This window comes from Rhincodon typus, chromosome 8 (genome assembly GCF_021869965.1).
Source record: "Rhincodon typus isolate 14 chromosome 8, sRhiTyp1.1, whole genome shotgun sequence".
NCBI classification, from domain to species: domain Eukaryota; kingdom Metazoa; phylum Chordata; class Chondrichthyes; order Orectolobiformes; family Rhincodontidae; genus Rhincodon; species Rhincodon typus.
In genome coordinates this window covers 25,501,610-25,518,563 of record NC_063339.1, presented here as the reverse complement: position 1 = coordinate 25,518,563, position 16,954 = coordinate 25,501,610, and the positions used below count along the sequence as shown (strand labels likewise).

The 16,954-nt window shown below is 40.1% G+C and overlaps 1 protein-coding gene and 1 long non-coding RNA gene across 2 annotated transcripts in view; one reads left to right on the top strand and one right to left on the bottom strand.

Moving 5' to 3' along the window:
• Window positions 1–860: 860 nt before the first annotated feature.
• On the bottom strand, window positions 861–2,040 carry LOC125483666. Its single transcript, XR_007262608.1, has 2 exons — window positions 1,737–2,040; window positions 861–1,143 (listed from the first exon to the last, which is right to left on the bottom strand). It is a non-coding gene; the product is annotated as an uncharacterized LOC125483666 (long non-coding RNA).
• The window catches only part of rhoj (ras homolog family member J), a 55,584-nt gene continuing 39,707 nt past the window's right edge, over window positions 1,078–16,954 (top strand). The window contains exon 1 of the mRNA XM_020511435.2: window positions 1,078–1,621. Coding sequence (XP_020367024.2) covers window positions 1,471–1,621 — 151 coding nt within the window. The 5' untranslated portion in view covers window positions 1,078–1,470. The remainder of the gene's footprint in view (window positions 1,622–16,954) is intronic.

Here is a 16,954-nt window from a genome sequence, read left to right as displayed (position 1 = left end):
AACTTGCCACAATTTCCCATGGCTAAAATAAGATAGTGTCTAACTTCCTCTATCCTTTTACAACGTTTTGTTTTAGCCAGCAAATGGGCAGAGGGAGGTGGTGGAATTAATTATGTACACGAGGAAGGGATCAGCCTTTAAGAACTCTGTATTTAGTGTCTGTCTGATCTACTCTGAAGCTAAATATTTACTCGTCAGAGAACGTTCCACTGCACTGAATACAGTATCACAGGAAACAGCAGTCCGGAAAACGGACTATTTTCAATGACCTACAACTGCAGAGATTTTTTTTAAATCTAAAAATCATATACAATAATAGAACGTGTGTGAGAAGTGACAGTGGATCCTCAGAACTCAGGCAAAGGTTTCACCTTAACTGTTCATTTACACGTAAATAAATATATTTATATATAAAGTCGCAAGCTACTCACTGTTATCACTGTATTTAAGAATGAAAGCGGAAACTTACAACGTTATTTTGGTATATGTTAAAATTCCAGTTTTAGATGACACTGTTTTAGAAATATTACAATCAATGAAATATCTTACTCTTTTGAGTCTTACCTGAAACAACTTGTAACTTGCTTTTTCTTGATATAAAAGTCCAAATAAGATTGTTTCTACTTAATGTACGATATTTGTTAATTGCATGTCGGGCTCCTTAGTAATTAAATGTGCCAATATATACTGTACAAGTGTATCGAAAAGTATAACAAAATTAAACTTTAATACACAATGTATGAAATTATCATCTTCACCACACAATGTGGCCATAAAACCAACAAAAATTCCGCTGTAGTCGTAAAGTCGCTTCCACACAATCTTAACTAGTTCCCAATAATGCAAATACAAAGTTGTCATCATTTTCGTATTCCCATCCATCTTTTGTGAAAGGTTTTATTTGACCTCTAATCAAGATTTTTGTTACAAAGCAAAAGGTTGTTTAATAAGAGTCACGGTGGTAAATCCCCTAGGGATTTGAATTACAAAATTATAGACTGCTTTTCCAATCTCGCTGAATTGTTGGACGCTATGTGCTTCCCTCCCCGCGAACTATCGGATTACATCAGAACCAAGTTGAAATGAAGCTCGAATTCCGGCATCATCGAGTGAAATCTAGGTTTGAGGTTGAGTTTCTTGCATCTGAGAGGAATACAAAAACAGAAAAGCCGAAGAGTGAGCTGTGCCTTTGCAGTTTCCCTGTGTTAAAAAAGAAATTGGAAGGAAGCAGACGCTCTTGGGATTTAGCTAAAGATCCTGGCGCAGTTCCGTGACACACACACACACATACAGAGCTGCCATTGTGTTAGCTGCTGCTTTGCACATCTCCTAATTTGGATTTACCGGGAAACTCATTTCCTGAGAGAGGAGAAGGAGAAGGAGGCTGGAAGAGTCGGCAGGGACTGACCAGCACCGAGACGCAGACACAGACAGAGAGAAAGCGATGGAGAGTGGCCGGCGCTGAGGACCATGCTGGGGGCTGGGAAAGAGCAGCAGCGGGACATGCTGAAGTGTGTAGTGGTCGGGGACGGCGCGGTGGGGAAGACCTGTCTGCTCATGAGCTACGCCAACGACGCCTTCCCCGAGGAATATGTGCCGACCGTGTTCGACCACTATGCAGGTGAGAGAGGCCGGTGACTCGGCCAGCCGCAGGCCTCGGAGTCTAGGCTGACCTCCAGACCCGCTTGTCTCTCTCTCCCCCCTTTCCACACTCTCCAACCTGGGCTCTCTACTACCTGTTTAGGCCGAGATGTTATTCCTGGGCTCCAGGGGAATCCACCTCCACTGGATTTGATGGGGGTGGGGGGAAGAGGAGAGTTTTTTTATTTTGTTGTTGGGGTGGGGGAAGAGACAAGGAGAATGTGGTCTGAGTGATGGCTGCACAGTGGATCAGCCAGGCGCTCGGTCAGCAGTTAGATTTTCCATGCCATGGGTGGCAGCTTTTCCTGTAAATAAAGTGATCTCAGACGAAAAGAATCCGAAGATGCAAAAAAAAGCGAAGCAGTAGTTTCCGCAGCGGGCGGGTGGGAGAAGGGTGAAAAAAAGTCCCGAAAGATTGGCTCATGTGCCTCAATTAATCGCAACAATTACACTGAGTGAGTTAAGTCGTCCACTCTCCTCCCCGTCACCCAAGTTTCAACCCGGGATCTGGGAGTGGGAGTAAATAATCACGCTGTAGGCATGCGGCGTGCAAACACACATTTAGCCAGTATGGGCTCCATTCCCATATAGTTATTTGTGATTGTGTGGGATTGCAGTTGTACTGTTGCAAATGAGCTTCGTCTAAGGTTTCATGAATGTAGATTTCAACAACAGTACCAGTGCATGCCATTCGGCTTTCTAACACGGTAGCACTTGATTCTGACTCTTTTATTCAAATTAATCTACACTCCTGCTCTGATTGTACCTTTCTGCTGTGTGCTTCAAATGATCTTAATCCAACATATCTGGGCGTTTTTGGTACAAAATTGTTCAGTTTATGTTTAATTTATGCTGCTTCATTTGAAACAAAGAAAATACAAATTTCTTTAGTGTAAATAAACTTCAAATTCAGAGCAAACTATATAAACTACACCAAATTCAACCTATCTCCCTCCAAACTGACTGCACTCCATGCATTTAGGTCTAACCCTGACTTTGTTACTAAGCCTGACGATTAAGGGTGGTGCTGTTGTAGTCTGGTGTACTGACCTCTACATTGCAGAGTCTGAGCACCAGCCCTCAGATACCTCCTTCTATCTTCCCCCTGACCCCACCATGATGCATCAAGCCATTTTATTGACTACGGTAACTGATCTCATTTCATCTGGTGACCTCCACACTCCCCCCCCGCCAGCTTCCAAGCTGATAGTTCCCCAGCCCCGCACAGCTCCCTTCTACCTCCTTCCAAAACTTCATGAACAGGACTGTTGGGGCAGACCCATTGTTTCAGCCTGTTCCTGCCCCACAGAACTCATCTCTTCCTGGGGCAGCACTGTGGTTAGCATTGCTGCCTCACAGCACCAGGGACCTGGGTTCGATTCCACCCTCAAGCAACTGTCTGTGTGGAGTTTGCACATTCTCCCCATGTCTGCATGGGTTTCCTCCCACAGTCCAAAGATGTGCAGGCTAGGTGGATTAGCCATGCTAAATTGCCCGTAGTGTTCAAGGATGCGTAGAGTACGTGGGTTCACAGGGGGAATGGGTCTGGGTGGGATCCTCTGAGCGTCGGTGTGGACTTGTTGGGCCAAAGGGCCTGTTTCCACATTGTAGGGATTCTATGATCTACCTTGAATCAGTCTTCTCTCTCCTGCCCACGTACATCCGTGATTCCTCTGATGCTTTACGCCAGTTTCAGAATTTCCAGTTTGCAAGTTCCAGCCTCCTCCTCTTTACCATGGATGTGCAGTCCCTTTACATTGTCCATTCCCCACCATGATAGTCTCGGGGCTCTCTGCTTCTTCCTGGAGCAAAGGCCTGAACCATCCCCTCCCACGACCACCCTTCTCCGTTTGGCCAAGTTTGTCCTCACCCTCAACAACTTCTCTTTTAACTCCTCTCATTTTCTTCAGGTCAGAGGGTTGGCCATGGGTACTCGCATGGGCCCTAGTTATGCTTATCTGTTTGTGGGGTACATGGAACATTCCTTGTTCCAGTCCTCTTCCGGGCCCCACCCACAACTCTTTCTCCGATATATCGATGATATCATTGGCGCTGCTTCCCTGTCTCGTTCAGAATTCGAAAAGTTCATTGATTTCGCTTCCAATTTCTACCCTGTCCTCACTTTCACCTGGTCTATCTGTGACTTCTCCCTTCCCTTCCTCAACATCTCTGTTTCCATTTCTGGGGATAGACTGGCCACTAATATCTTTATAAACCCACTGACTCCCACAGCCAACTGGACTATACATCCTCACACCCTGCTTCGTGTAAAGACTCCATTCCATTCTCTTGGTTCCTTCGCCTCCGTCACACATTTTCAGATGATGTCAATTTCAACAGGGGAGCCTCCAAAATGTGCACCTTCTTCCTCAACTGAGGATTCCCCAGCACCGTTGTCGACAGGGCCCTCAACCAGGTCCGACCCATCTCCTGCACTTCCGCCCTCACCCTTTCTCTTCCCTCCCGCAACAGTGATAGGGTTCCCCTTGTCCTTACCTACCATCCCACCAGCATCCACATCCAGAGAATCATCAGATGCCATTTCTGCCACCTCTAGCAAGATGCCACCAACAGACACACATTCCCCTCCCCTCCCTAGTCCGCCTTCCGCAGGGACCGTTCCCCCGGGACACCCTGGTCCACTCTTCCTTCACCCCCAACACCCCACAGCCCCATGGCAGCTTCGCCAGCAACCGGCAACACCTGCCCATTTACCTCCTCCCACCCCACTGTCCAAGGGTCCAAACATACCTTCCAGGTGAAGCAACACTTCACCTGCACTTCGCAGAATCTAGTCGACTGCATTCACTGCTCACAATATGATCTCCTGTACATTGGGGAAACGAAGCACAGACTGGGTTAACAAGGTGTAGAGATGGATGAACACAGCAGGCCAAGCAGCATCAGAGGAGCAGGAAAGTTGACGTTTCGGGCCTAGATCCTTCTTCAGAAAAGCAGACTGGGTGACCGCTTTGCAGAACGTCTATGTTCTGCTCGCAAAAAAAAGACTCTGAGCTACCTGTTGCCTGCCACTTTAACATACCACCCTGTTCTCTGGCCAACATCTCTGTCTCTGGCTTGCTGCAGTGTTTCAGCAAAGCTCAACGCTTGGGGACCTTGCAGCCCTCTGGACTCAACATCAAGTTCAACAATTTTAGGGCTTAAACTCTCCCAAGTCCTAGCCCCCTATCCCAGGCCTTGTTATCTCATAACCTGCCATTACACACTACCTATTGTCAGTCACTAACAGTCCCCATTAACAACTATTTACCCTCCTAGCCAGATCGTTATCAATTCCTTTGTCTATCTAACTGCTCTTCAGGCTCTATCCTATCGTTTACTCCCTACCCCATCCCCCTACCTATTTTCTGTGCACAAACTGACATTTTTCCCAGCTACCATCAGTTCTGAGGAAGGGTCACCGGACCCGAAATGTTAACTCTGATTTTTTTTTCTTCGCAGATGCTGCCAGACCTACTGAGCTTTTCCAGCAACTTCTGTTTTTGTTCCTGATTTACAGCATCCACAGTTCTTTCGTTTTTTATATAAACTACATTATCTAGCATTTACTTTTAACTTATGCAATATTATATTTATATTAATATTTATAGTCTATCAGGTCTTAAAATAACATTGCTTACATACTTTTTAGACCCTGTAACTTCTGAGTGAGAAAGTAGTCACCTAAATGTATCTTTTTAACATTGGTCAATCCTCCATTTTTGTTTTGTTAGCTGGTTTCCCAGTTCTGACCTAAGATTATATTCAAATGTTGATTGAGTTTCCCATGGTAGATGCTGTCTGATCTACTGGATATTTCTTGCATTCTCTTTTTAAAGTTACATTGTTTAATTATTTGAGCATGTGAGAGAATGCTAACCAGATAATTCTTCTTAAATAAACTGATATATAACTCCCAATTTGTGACATTTCCCAACAGTTATTTTTAACAAAATGACTGTTAATAAATATTAATTATGACGTTCAAAATCTGCCATAAATAATCTTTACAATTTAATTGGATTATTTCTTGAATGATAACCTTGTCATCTTTTGTAGCATTCTTAGTGAGTCAGAGGTCATGAGTTTAAGGGCCATTGCAGAGATCTGAACACATTAGCACAGGACCTAGGGAGAACCTTTGATGCCGGCATTAAGATGAGAAGTTGAACCAATTGTGATTTGCCTCTTAAATGAGTACAAAAGATCCAATGGCCCTACTCAAAAAACAGTAGAGTTCTCCCAAAGCCCTGGCCAATATTTATCATCCAGCTAAAATCTCATAAAATTGTTTTGGACAGTATCTCATTGCTTTTGCAATTATAGAATAGTTAGAGTGCAGAAGGAAACCATTTGGCCAATTGAGATTGTGTTGGCTCTTTGTAGCAGCAGGCCAGCTAATCCTACTCCCCTGGCCTTGCCCCTGTAATTATTTAGTTTGAATGCCATGTTTGAACCTACCAATGCTATCCTTTCAGGCAGTGCATATGAGATTATAATGTCTTTGTTTTTTTCTTATGTCACCTTTAGGTCTTCTGCTTTAATTTGGTGCACTCTGGCTCTAGACTCTTGTACCAATTGGTACAAATGTCTATCTGCTCAAACTAAACACTTCATGCTTTTGAACACCTCTGCCAAATTTTGTCTTGACCTTCTCTGCTTTATGGGAAGCAAATCATATGGGACACTTGCAGTGCTTGAGTTGACTTATTATGTTTCACTACATTTCAAAAGTGTTTCATTGGTTATAAATTGATGTAAGAATACTCTGGGGCAGTGACAGGTACAGGTTCCAACTTGGGCTTGTCTGCGCTTATTCTGCTGGCCTACCCTGGCAGGTTTCGAGTGGAGGGTAAATGCACACTTGCTGTGATACTTAATCTCAGAAGTTCACAGTTTAGAAGGAGGCCATTCAGCCCATTGTATTGCACCAACTATGAGCATTTTGCCTTAGGGTCAATTGCCTATATTTTCCCCCATTTTAACCCTACTAATGCCCTCTTGAATGCCTCTGGTGGAGACAGGCTCAATTGAGATATTCAAGAGGTAATGTTTCTGTTTAACCAATCTTCACTTCTGGGTAGTGCATTCAATACTCTATCTGTAAAGTGAAAAATGGTTCTTCTAACCTTGTATTAGCTGCTTTTGCAAAAATCTTAAAACTCTGCTCTCTGGTTCTTTTATTTTACAAGTGAACACAATTTCTCCCTATCCACTCTGTCCAGACCCTGAATGATTTTGAAAATGTCTGTCGAATCTCCTCTTAGTCTTCTGTCCAAGGAAAACAGTCCCACGTTTTCCAATCTTTCCTTAGTCTGAGGAAACATTCTCTCAAACTGTTCTGCATTCACCATAACTCTTCCACACTGTAGGGATTCTTCTTCTTCCATGAACGATGCATTTACACCCTTCCTGTAAAGTGGCACATATTCCAGCTGAGTTCTGTCCAGTATCTTGTATAATTTCATTGTAACGTTCCAGTTCTAGTACTCTATGTTCCTATTTGTGACGCCTAGGATACTGCTCGCTTTATTAATAGCTCTTTCTACCTGTCTTGCTACCTGTTTGATAAATCACATACATATGCATCCAGGTCTCCCAGCTCTTACACACTCTTTAGAATTTTGTTTTATATTGCCTCTTGTTCTTTGTACTAAGGACTTCAAGTCTCACTTTTCTTCATTGAACTTCATCTACTACCTATCTGCTCACTCCACCAATGTTCCATGTCTCCCTCACTGATTTTTTTGTTTTGTTTTGATTTTTTTTTATGGTCACGTATACTCAAGTACAAAAATACAGGGGTACAATGAAAAGTTTATAATGTTGCCACTCAAGACACCATCTTAGGTACAAGAACCAAGGTACAGAATCTTAAGAACGAGGTAGAAAGAAAGAACAAAGTTAAAAGTTAAACAATGCAGTAGGTGTAGTATAGCATCAACATACAAAGTAAGGTTAAAAGTTTCACATTGCGGACGTTCTTAGTTTTAAGTCGAAAATAAAGAAATAAAGCTGAAAGTTCAAAAGTTACTGTCTTTAAGTGCTTACCCACAGTCGACTGCACTTTGAGGAATCACCTCAAGACCAGGAGTCCACACTGAGGCCAGGCTGGGCCACTGAGAGACTGCTACGCCAAAATGGGAGGCAGCCATGCCAGACCAGGAGTTTTACAATTCTCCCAGTTTTGGAGCCATCCACTTACTTTCAGATTATTAATTTATATTGAACAAAGCAATACCTGACCCCTGGAGAACTCTACTACCAACCTGTTTCCAGTTGGAAAAATACCTAATAACGACTATTTCATATGCCTGAGCTAATTTTGTATCCCCATTGCTGCTGTCCCTTTTATTCCATCACTTATGACCTGTCTCCCAAGTCTGTTTGATACTTTATTGAACACATCCAGGTAGTCCGTGTATACCACATCAACAGCCTTCCCCTCATTAACACTGTGTGTCACCTCTTCAAAAACAAATTCCCAAGAAGTTAGACAATTTTTCCTGAACAAATGCATGCAGACTGTTCTGAAATCATCCACTATTTCCATGTGACTATTAATTCTGTACTTAATAATTGTTTCTTGAAGTCTCCCTACCTTGAAGTCAAACTGACTGGTTCATCAAATACAGACCAATTTTTACACCATTTTTGAACAAAGGTGTCGTTTTACAAATCTCCAATCCTCTGGAACCACCTCCAAATCCAGGCAAGATCAAAAGGGGCCAGTGCCCCTGCAGTTTTAAACAAGATCTAATAATTTGTAATATTTCTTTCAGCATAATGTCACAAGGAACTTTTATTCTCCAAACCTTTTTTTAAAGGGAGCACGGTTCAGTAGATTGCTCATCTACAGCCCCAAAGCTTTCTTTCTTTAAGGTCTAATTGTAGCAATTGGAGATAATCATCTGAAGTTTTAGAAATCTAATAGTACATTTGAATTAGGAGCAGAAGGAGACCATTCAATCTCTTGAGCCTGTTTTGCCATTCAGCAAGATAATGGTTGATCTGTATTTTGAATTCCACAATCCCCTCCACTCTCAGTAATATTGATTACCTTGTCTAAAACAAAATCTACCTTCACCTTCGAAAATGACATAATAAGAACTGCCGATGCTGGAGTCAGAGATAACAGTGTGGAGCTAGAGGAACACAGCAGGCCAGACAGCATCAGAGGAACAGGACTGAAGAAGAAACGTCAGCTTTCCTGCCCCACTGTACTGTCTGACCTGCTGTGTTCCTCCAGCTCCATGCTGTGTTATCACCTTCAAAAATATCTATTTTATATTATGTGATTGCTGAGGTATTTTGTATACAATTTGATGGATGTCTAGAGGTTGTTAAAATTGCTGCCTTCTTTAATGTCCATCTGTGGCTTTGCTCCTATCTCTTTTCATCTGAACTATCGACTTCTTGTTGGGAGTATAGTTATCAATTGCTCCCTCTGCCATGTCCAAATGACAGTTATTCTGTTGAGTCTTGACATTTGTCCATCAGTCTGTACATTTTGACAGTGGTGGTCATCAGCCAAGCCTCACATTCACATAACACCCACTTGCAATGGTGTTACTTGGATAGTAGAAATCAGGATAAGAAACTCTTTCTCAACTTGGGGCCACTTTAGCTGGTTGTAATGTCCCTCGTGTTGTACCTAATTTAAGCTACAGTTTTGTGAATCTGAGCCTGCTTGGAGTCCTATAACTTTGAGCAGTTGTATATACCTGCAGGGTAATCATCCTGTTACTCATCAAATAGTCGACCACATTCAGCGGGGTGTGATTGTGTTAGGAACCTCTTTCTATAGGAAACTCCACAGAGATGACTTGCTGAATCTGGCTGCTCTGCTGAAATCTTCCCCATTATGGTCTGAGAACTTTTTAAAACTCTTTCCAAGTTATAACATTGCTGGCAAATTTGAAAGATAGGCTTGAGACACAAACCCAAGGCTAAAATACTGTAAAGCTGGAACCAAGTGAGGTTTTTTTCTTTTAAAAACAAAAAGAACAAAAGATACAGGATGTGCTGATCAAGGGTTGGGTTTGGTGCAAGATACAATACTCTTTTGTTCATGAAATGACATCAGACTTGATTGGGTGGGGCACTTCGTGTTGCCACTTCTGGTTTGACCTTGTATATGACATCAGTTTTATTTCTAACTGGTGTACCAATGAAGTATAGATTTTTAATTAAAAAGCTTTTATAATTGAAATATGTGTGGGCAAGGCAATTACTGTCTTGAAGTGGGCTATATATGAAGAAAGTGCACAATAGCACAAAGTCAACTGTTCAGATCAATAATCTATTAAATGTGTTATCAATGTTATTAACCTTGTAATCAGTCACTGCTGTTACACACCACAGAACATATTCTTCTTTGGAAATATTTTCTGTTGACTTTGCACTAGTGGGACTGTTATGAGAGTTACCATATGGCAAGTTCCACTTGGGCAGTGTAATTTGAGTGGAATTGATCTGTAATTTTATTTAACTGACTAGCTCCATGTGTTAAAGTCCTCTCAGTTAGCGCAATGCTGTAAAGCTATTGCCTTTGTTTCTGTTTTCCTGTTGCATTTTAGGTTATTGTTTCAAACTAACACAACTATTAAGCGTTCTGATTTCAATAGTTCCTGTGATCCGTTGTTTTGAATAATGGTGTGTAAATGGAAGAGTATCCAACTTTGGATGCAGTATCAATGCTGTATTTCACAAATGTTGCATGTACAAGTAGTCAAGAATAGCTGATTTCTTATTTTAATTCCCTTTTTAGAGTCTAAACATTAGATTTGCATTCTATTACACTGAAACATGCTGTTTATTGTATGGTCTCAATTGGTTAAAATCCAACAGCTATAATAAATCACTGCTTCAGGAAAATGGAACATTTAATTTACACAACCAATATACTAAAAGAATATATAGACTACTGTTTAAATCGTATTGTAGTGCAGCATTTTGACCTATTTTACAGTAACTTCACTGTACAACGCTTATGAAAGTAGTATTGTTACTGAAAAATGAGTTAGCCAATCAATTGCTCATTCTTCTTCTGGAAGTCAAAGAAATAACACCAGGACAAAGTAGCAGTTCAGATTGTACTGTTGCTATGCCATAGCTAGTTTCTCACTAATGTACATTACACTCAGTCAATTGTAGAGCCACTCAAAACTGAGAGCAAAATCCCAAAGCAGCACTTCTGTAGACATCATTGCACTGTTGTAACAAGGCTCAGCAATTTTGCCCAATGTGTAGCTGAACAATCAGGCACAAGATAATCCAGTGTTCAATTTGTAGCCAGTGCAGATTTAGCTAAATCTCAGCCAAAGTATACAATAGGCATCATTGTCCTAAGGTTAGGGAAGGGAGGAGGAAAAGTGCTGTTAGAATTCCCAGATTCTACGGATTAAGTATTAGAAGGTTGAGCAAGAATACATTCAGCTTTGTGATGCCTACTGTCAAATAGCCTTATCATATTTGCAGCACGCACTTCTGCATAGGAAAAAAAGCAACTAGAGCGAGGGTGATTGTCTAAGAAACAGTTCACCAGGAAGATGTCACTGGCTTTTGGAGAAGAAAGACTAAGAGCAAATTAATTCTTGTAAGAGATGGGAATAGTACAAGCAGTGTATATATCATGACCAGTGTACTTTGTGGGTATAGCTGGAAGCTGAGTGCAAGATAAGGCAACAAAACTACTAATTCGTGCTGTGATATTTCATAATTTCATTAATTCGAATGGTTTGATGAAGAGGTCCATGGGTCAGGATCTATCTCAATATATTCCCTGCTGGTATATTTTGCTACAGATGTTCGCTTACACTGTCATTCTGTTTCTGGTCTTGCTAGCAGTTATGGAAGAAAATTGCAGAGTACTTCGAAATAACTTTGAAATGCTAAATGCTTTTAAAAACAAATGGTTCAAATTAATTATGTGGGAAGCCTTCAAAACGGACTATAATATTGATCAATGTTTAGTACATATGATTTATATAAACAGTTCAGTAAATTCAACTGATACCACAAACTCAATTTATTGATTGTTAATATGTAAAGGAAGGATGGGATCACACGATAGGTTACTGTAACTTGACATATGCCCTAAGAATAAAATTTAATTGGTCCCTAACTGATTCACATTGACCATTATGTATAATTACTGTGTGATAAATCATGTAACCAGAGAGAGCAGGAAACTCCGCACGAAAAGATTACCATAGATGTGCTGCTCATCTGAGAATGTCTGCTGTAGATTAAAGCAAATATCTTGTGACTGCATCTAATTTCCTTTTCGGCTCTTTCATTATTTATCAATTTAGCTAATATAATTCTTGAGATAAATCTGGTTTTGTTTCTGGAATGCAAACTGATTTTCATAACTATTATATCAAGGGCATTGACTTAAATGGTTTTATTTCTCAAATGTCTAGATGTGTTTTCATCCTGTTACCATACTTACAAACATAGGATATTTATTAATTGAAAACATTTTAACCACCGTAAACAATTGTAGTTTGTGCTTTATAACATTCCACTAACGTTAGTATGCAGACATCAGCACATTTTGTTAAATATTTAATGATTTGGAATCTAATTTGCCTAGACCCATGAGACCAACCATTTTCGAAGTTATGAATATTTTGTCTGAGTTTCAACTTTTGTTCACAGTAAGCACTTCAAATTTAAAACATCAAAAAGCAAATGGAAAAATAATTGTTGGTTAGAGACTATTTATTGGACTAGTGGCATTTTAATGAAAACTGAAATGTGTTTGTTTTATGGAGTGTTCAGGCAGACAAATGTTTTCCAACGCTAAATTGCAGCTGAAAATTTTGACGGCTGACGCTATTATTTGCACTGAACTTCTCTCGCATTCTTTGTTTTGTTGCAAATGTGAGGTTTTACAGGTTGGTTATGTTTTAACTGCCTCTTCAATATAAACGTGAAATTGAGTTATGAAGATGATCATGTGATCTGCTGAGCTTTGTTCAGTGGCACATCCGCATCACCTGGTTGCCGTGAAAAGCTGAGGCTTCGGTTGCATGCTATTGAAATGCACAGGCCAGGTATAACACCTGAAAACAGAGGCAGAAGCAGATTTTCTCAGATGGTTTTGAACAGATCAAAAAGCAAGAATATCAGGGAGGAGGAGACTAGGAAGAATAGCGCTGTGGTGTGCAGAGGGAAGAGGATGGTTTCTTTGTTATCTACCTAGTCAAAGAACAGCCACCTGCAGCAGATGAAGAACACAGGAAAATTCACTTTTGCAATGTTGGGAGAAGGAATCAACCAAGTGGAGCTTAAATGCTTAAAGTCGGCTCAAATTCTCAGGTTTGAGGGTAAGAATGTTTGGTAATGGGATGTTACAATTCTGTAAAACAGGGAAAAAGTGAACGCAGTAGGGGAGAGTTTAGACTGCAGTCTTTTCCAGGAAACACTCTTGTGATGAGCATGTCGTTGTCGTCATGTAAAGACATCAATACCAGTTATCTTTTCTCTACTTTAGAGTATTGGCTACCCACTAAGTATTAATTGATGTTGCTGATAGACTTTTCTGTCACAGCAGAAGTGTTAAAACATGAAATCATACTGTACAATATAAGTTAGCCAATGAGAATTCCAGCATTTTTATTAGAAGTTATTGCTTTCTTTTGGGTTATAAGTTTTGTCACGCGTTATACACTAAGGAATTATTGAAGACAACGTTGTCAGCTTTTCATAAATTAGCACTTGAGTTGGTCTTAGCACTTGTTTCTAAAAATACAAAACGTATTTTCAGTAACTACAATTCTGTCCCTATTGTATAATCTTTCCATACAATTGGGATGTCATATCCTGTTTATTCTGTACTGTGCTATTTTTAGTAAAAATAGTTCATCCTATATGGGGCACCTCACACTGCTGTCCTGTACAGTGCTGTTAATCAAGGTGCAAATTGCTGACAAACTGAGATGTATTTGAACTATAAAGTTAAATATCCTGTTTCTTTTTTCCAATTATTTCTGAGATTTGCTATTAGTCTCTGCAAATTGTTATCATCCCACTTTCCTGAGAATTTAGACATCTAAAATGTTAATGTTTTGACCTAATTCTCCTAAGGTATCCAAGTTGTCTGTAAATCTGGCAGCACTATCAATGGGGCAATTTATGCTGCTCAGCATAAAGGCCGCACTGTTTTATATGCCTCATTCCCTTCACTTATTTTTTTCCTTCCTTTATGAATGTAGCTTTAAAAATTATGGATTCCATTTTGACCATCAATGCTGTTTTCTAACAATTTGCTGCAGAAATAAAATTCTCCTAGAATTTGTTTTATTCTTTGCAAATGGTTTCACCACCTCTGGCTTCCTCCATTTTGAAAATTACTGACTTTTAAAACTTTTTCTTAAAAATAAACAAGCGTTTCTCCTTTTGTCAACTCCAAGGATACATTTTGATATCTTTCTCAGATCAGTCATTGCCCCTTGGTAGCGTCATCTACATCTTTAGCTGCCTTTTCATATACGTGTTGTTGACAACCAGTTCTACCTTTTTCAAGCAGATTTCTCAATTTCATTCACTACTTTGAGTCTTAGCAAAGGCCTCATTTTCAGCCCACATCACCAGACTCCACGCCTTCATGATACACACTCAAGTCACTTTCTTAGGCTGAAGCAAAAAGGCATGTTCACCCTCTGAAGTCATTCTGTTGTGTCAAACCACTACAAAGAATTAAGACCACCAAGTCAGGGAGCCGATCCTTGGCATACCAAGTGCCACCTTAAACATTCATGCTTTCCATTGGCCTACCATGGCTGCAGCATATGTCATCTGCAGAATGCACCACAACAACTCTCGGGCTGCTTTGATTAACCCTCCCAAATCTGAAGCTTCTACTGTTGAGTTGGCATGAACGTTAGGCACAAGTGCACACTATCATCTGAAAGCTCCCTCTCCCAAGTCTCATGCCATCCTGACGTTGTAAAATTATTCCTGCATCACTGCTGGGCCAAATCCCTACCTTTTGTGTGTGTCTACACAAGGAATACATGGTTGAGAAGGTGACTCACTGGCTGTCTTCTCCATTACAGTCCAGAACGGGGCAGTAAATACTAACCTTCCCAATGACACTTACGTTCCAAGAATGAATATGACCTAATAATCTCTTGGCTAGTTTCTAATCCCCAATGCTTGATTTTAAACTCCAATGGTTGTAAAGCAAAAACTGAGAAATTGCTGGAGAAACTCAACATGGGTGTAAAGTTCTGCTCATCCTCTCCCTTACACCAGATACCACTCGCAAACTCATTCTCACTGCTAGACATTGATTTCATTCTTTTCCCCATGCCCTGATGCTCAATTTGCATTCTTGCACTTAAATCTTTTTTCTGAATCTCGCTCCCTCTGCCTTCGTTTCTCTCCCACCTTGCCCTCCTTATATCCATAAGGAATGTTTGTAGCAAATAAGTAGCCGAATTAAATTTGGTGGGCAAGGGGAACTGTTTGTTGGTGAAGGAATTCGGACAGTCTTATTCTTAATTTGTCCAACAAATAAACCTCTCCCTTACATCGAATTATTCAAAACTCTAACTGAAATTTCAAACTTGGGAGAATAAAATTTCACCTAATCTTTTGATTCTCCAATTCATTTGTTTTAAGTCCAACAAATGTATTAAACTTCATTTATTATTGACACTTCAGATTATTCTCAGAGAGTGTCAATAATTTTCAGGGATAGTCTCTGCAGATGGTGTTTTAACATATATGTTACATGCTTAACTTTATGAAGATATTGTTCATACCTCCGAGCATAAATATCACTTCTTAAACTTCCACATCTTTAAAGAGAGTGAGACTGAACTACCTATTTTGCTGGGTTAGATACAGTAAATTCCCAGTTATCTGGAATTCTCATGCAACCAGCAAAAATTTCAAAGAAAATTTACTTTCAAAAAACCACCAGGTTCCTAAGTGAACATGTTCACCTGTCATGTGGTAGTACCTAGTACTGCCTGTCATTCTTCTTCACACAGGCCCCATGACTGTGGCAGCTGGTTGAATTTGTGAACGTGTTATGTCCAAAATCTTTCATCCACGAATCCACGTTGTTGCCTAAGAGTACCACGCAAGGACATGTCGTTTTGACTTTGAAACAGAAAATGGAAATGTGTGAAATACTGGAGAAGGATGTAAATTGAAAACTTATTCCAGAGGGTGATTAGGCCTAAATCCCCATCTCATCAGCCCTTGACAACAGTTGCTGCTAAAGATGCAAGAGTTAGTTCTGTTGATGATCCTAATGACACATTATCGGAGTATCCAGAACCCAGCAAGTAAATTGCACTGCTGTTTTGATATTTAGATTTAAGATTTTTTTATTTGAAGAATACTTGAGCGCACTGGATTTCTAGCAGAGCAGTTCCCACGTGACCCACAAATTCATACAATCAGTGCCCCCATTCCCTATACATGCCAGATAACTGGGTGTTTAGTGTTTTTGATTATAATAAACGTGTTTGTTGAAATTCACCATGAACTATATTGCCAACTTTGTTAACAGCAAAAAAAGGACAGGGTTTTTTTTTCTGTAAATTGGTGTTCAAGATGGCCTTTTGCCAATTAAAAATTAAAGTCAAAATATATCATTCTGAACTGAAGAAGTTAATGTTCTATAATAGGTTATTCATTCTGTTGCCCTTGTGTTTGTGGTTTCATTGACCTTGTTAACTAAAAGAAGACATCTGGTACTGCAGTCTGAAGTACTGACAATCCATTTTGAAAAAGAGAGACATTTGCTCAAACCATAAGTTAAGGAGCTGGAATCCTGCTACAAACGTAGCCTCCAATTCAAGCTGTCATATAAGAAGTTGCAATGTTCTAAATTCTTGTATTTGTAAAAAGTAGCAAGTGTAATTTATGTGTTTATTTCTATGCAAATAGAACTTGCTATTGTTGAATGTTTAACATAATCCATATATAAGCACAGGGCTTGCCAGTAAAATCACCATTTTCATAAATGAATGATAGTATGCAGCTATTCCTACTGGGACTGTGCGCATTTTTTAAAAAAGTAGGATATGTTATAGGGGAGGCGATAGCTTAGTGGTATTATCGTTGGACTGTTGATCCCGATGATGTTCTGGGGACCTGGGTTCAAATCCCGCCACAGCAGATGGTGGAATTTGAATTCAATAAATATCTAGAATTAAGAGTCTAATGATGACCATTGTTGATTGTTAGAAAAACCTGATATAGTAGGAACTGCAGATGCTGGAGAATCTGAGATAACAAGGTGTAGAGCTGGATGAACACAGCAGGCCAAGCAGCATCATATTTT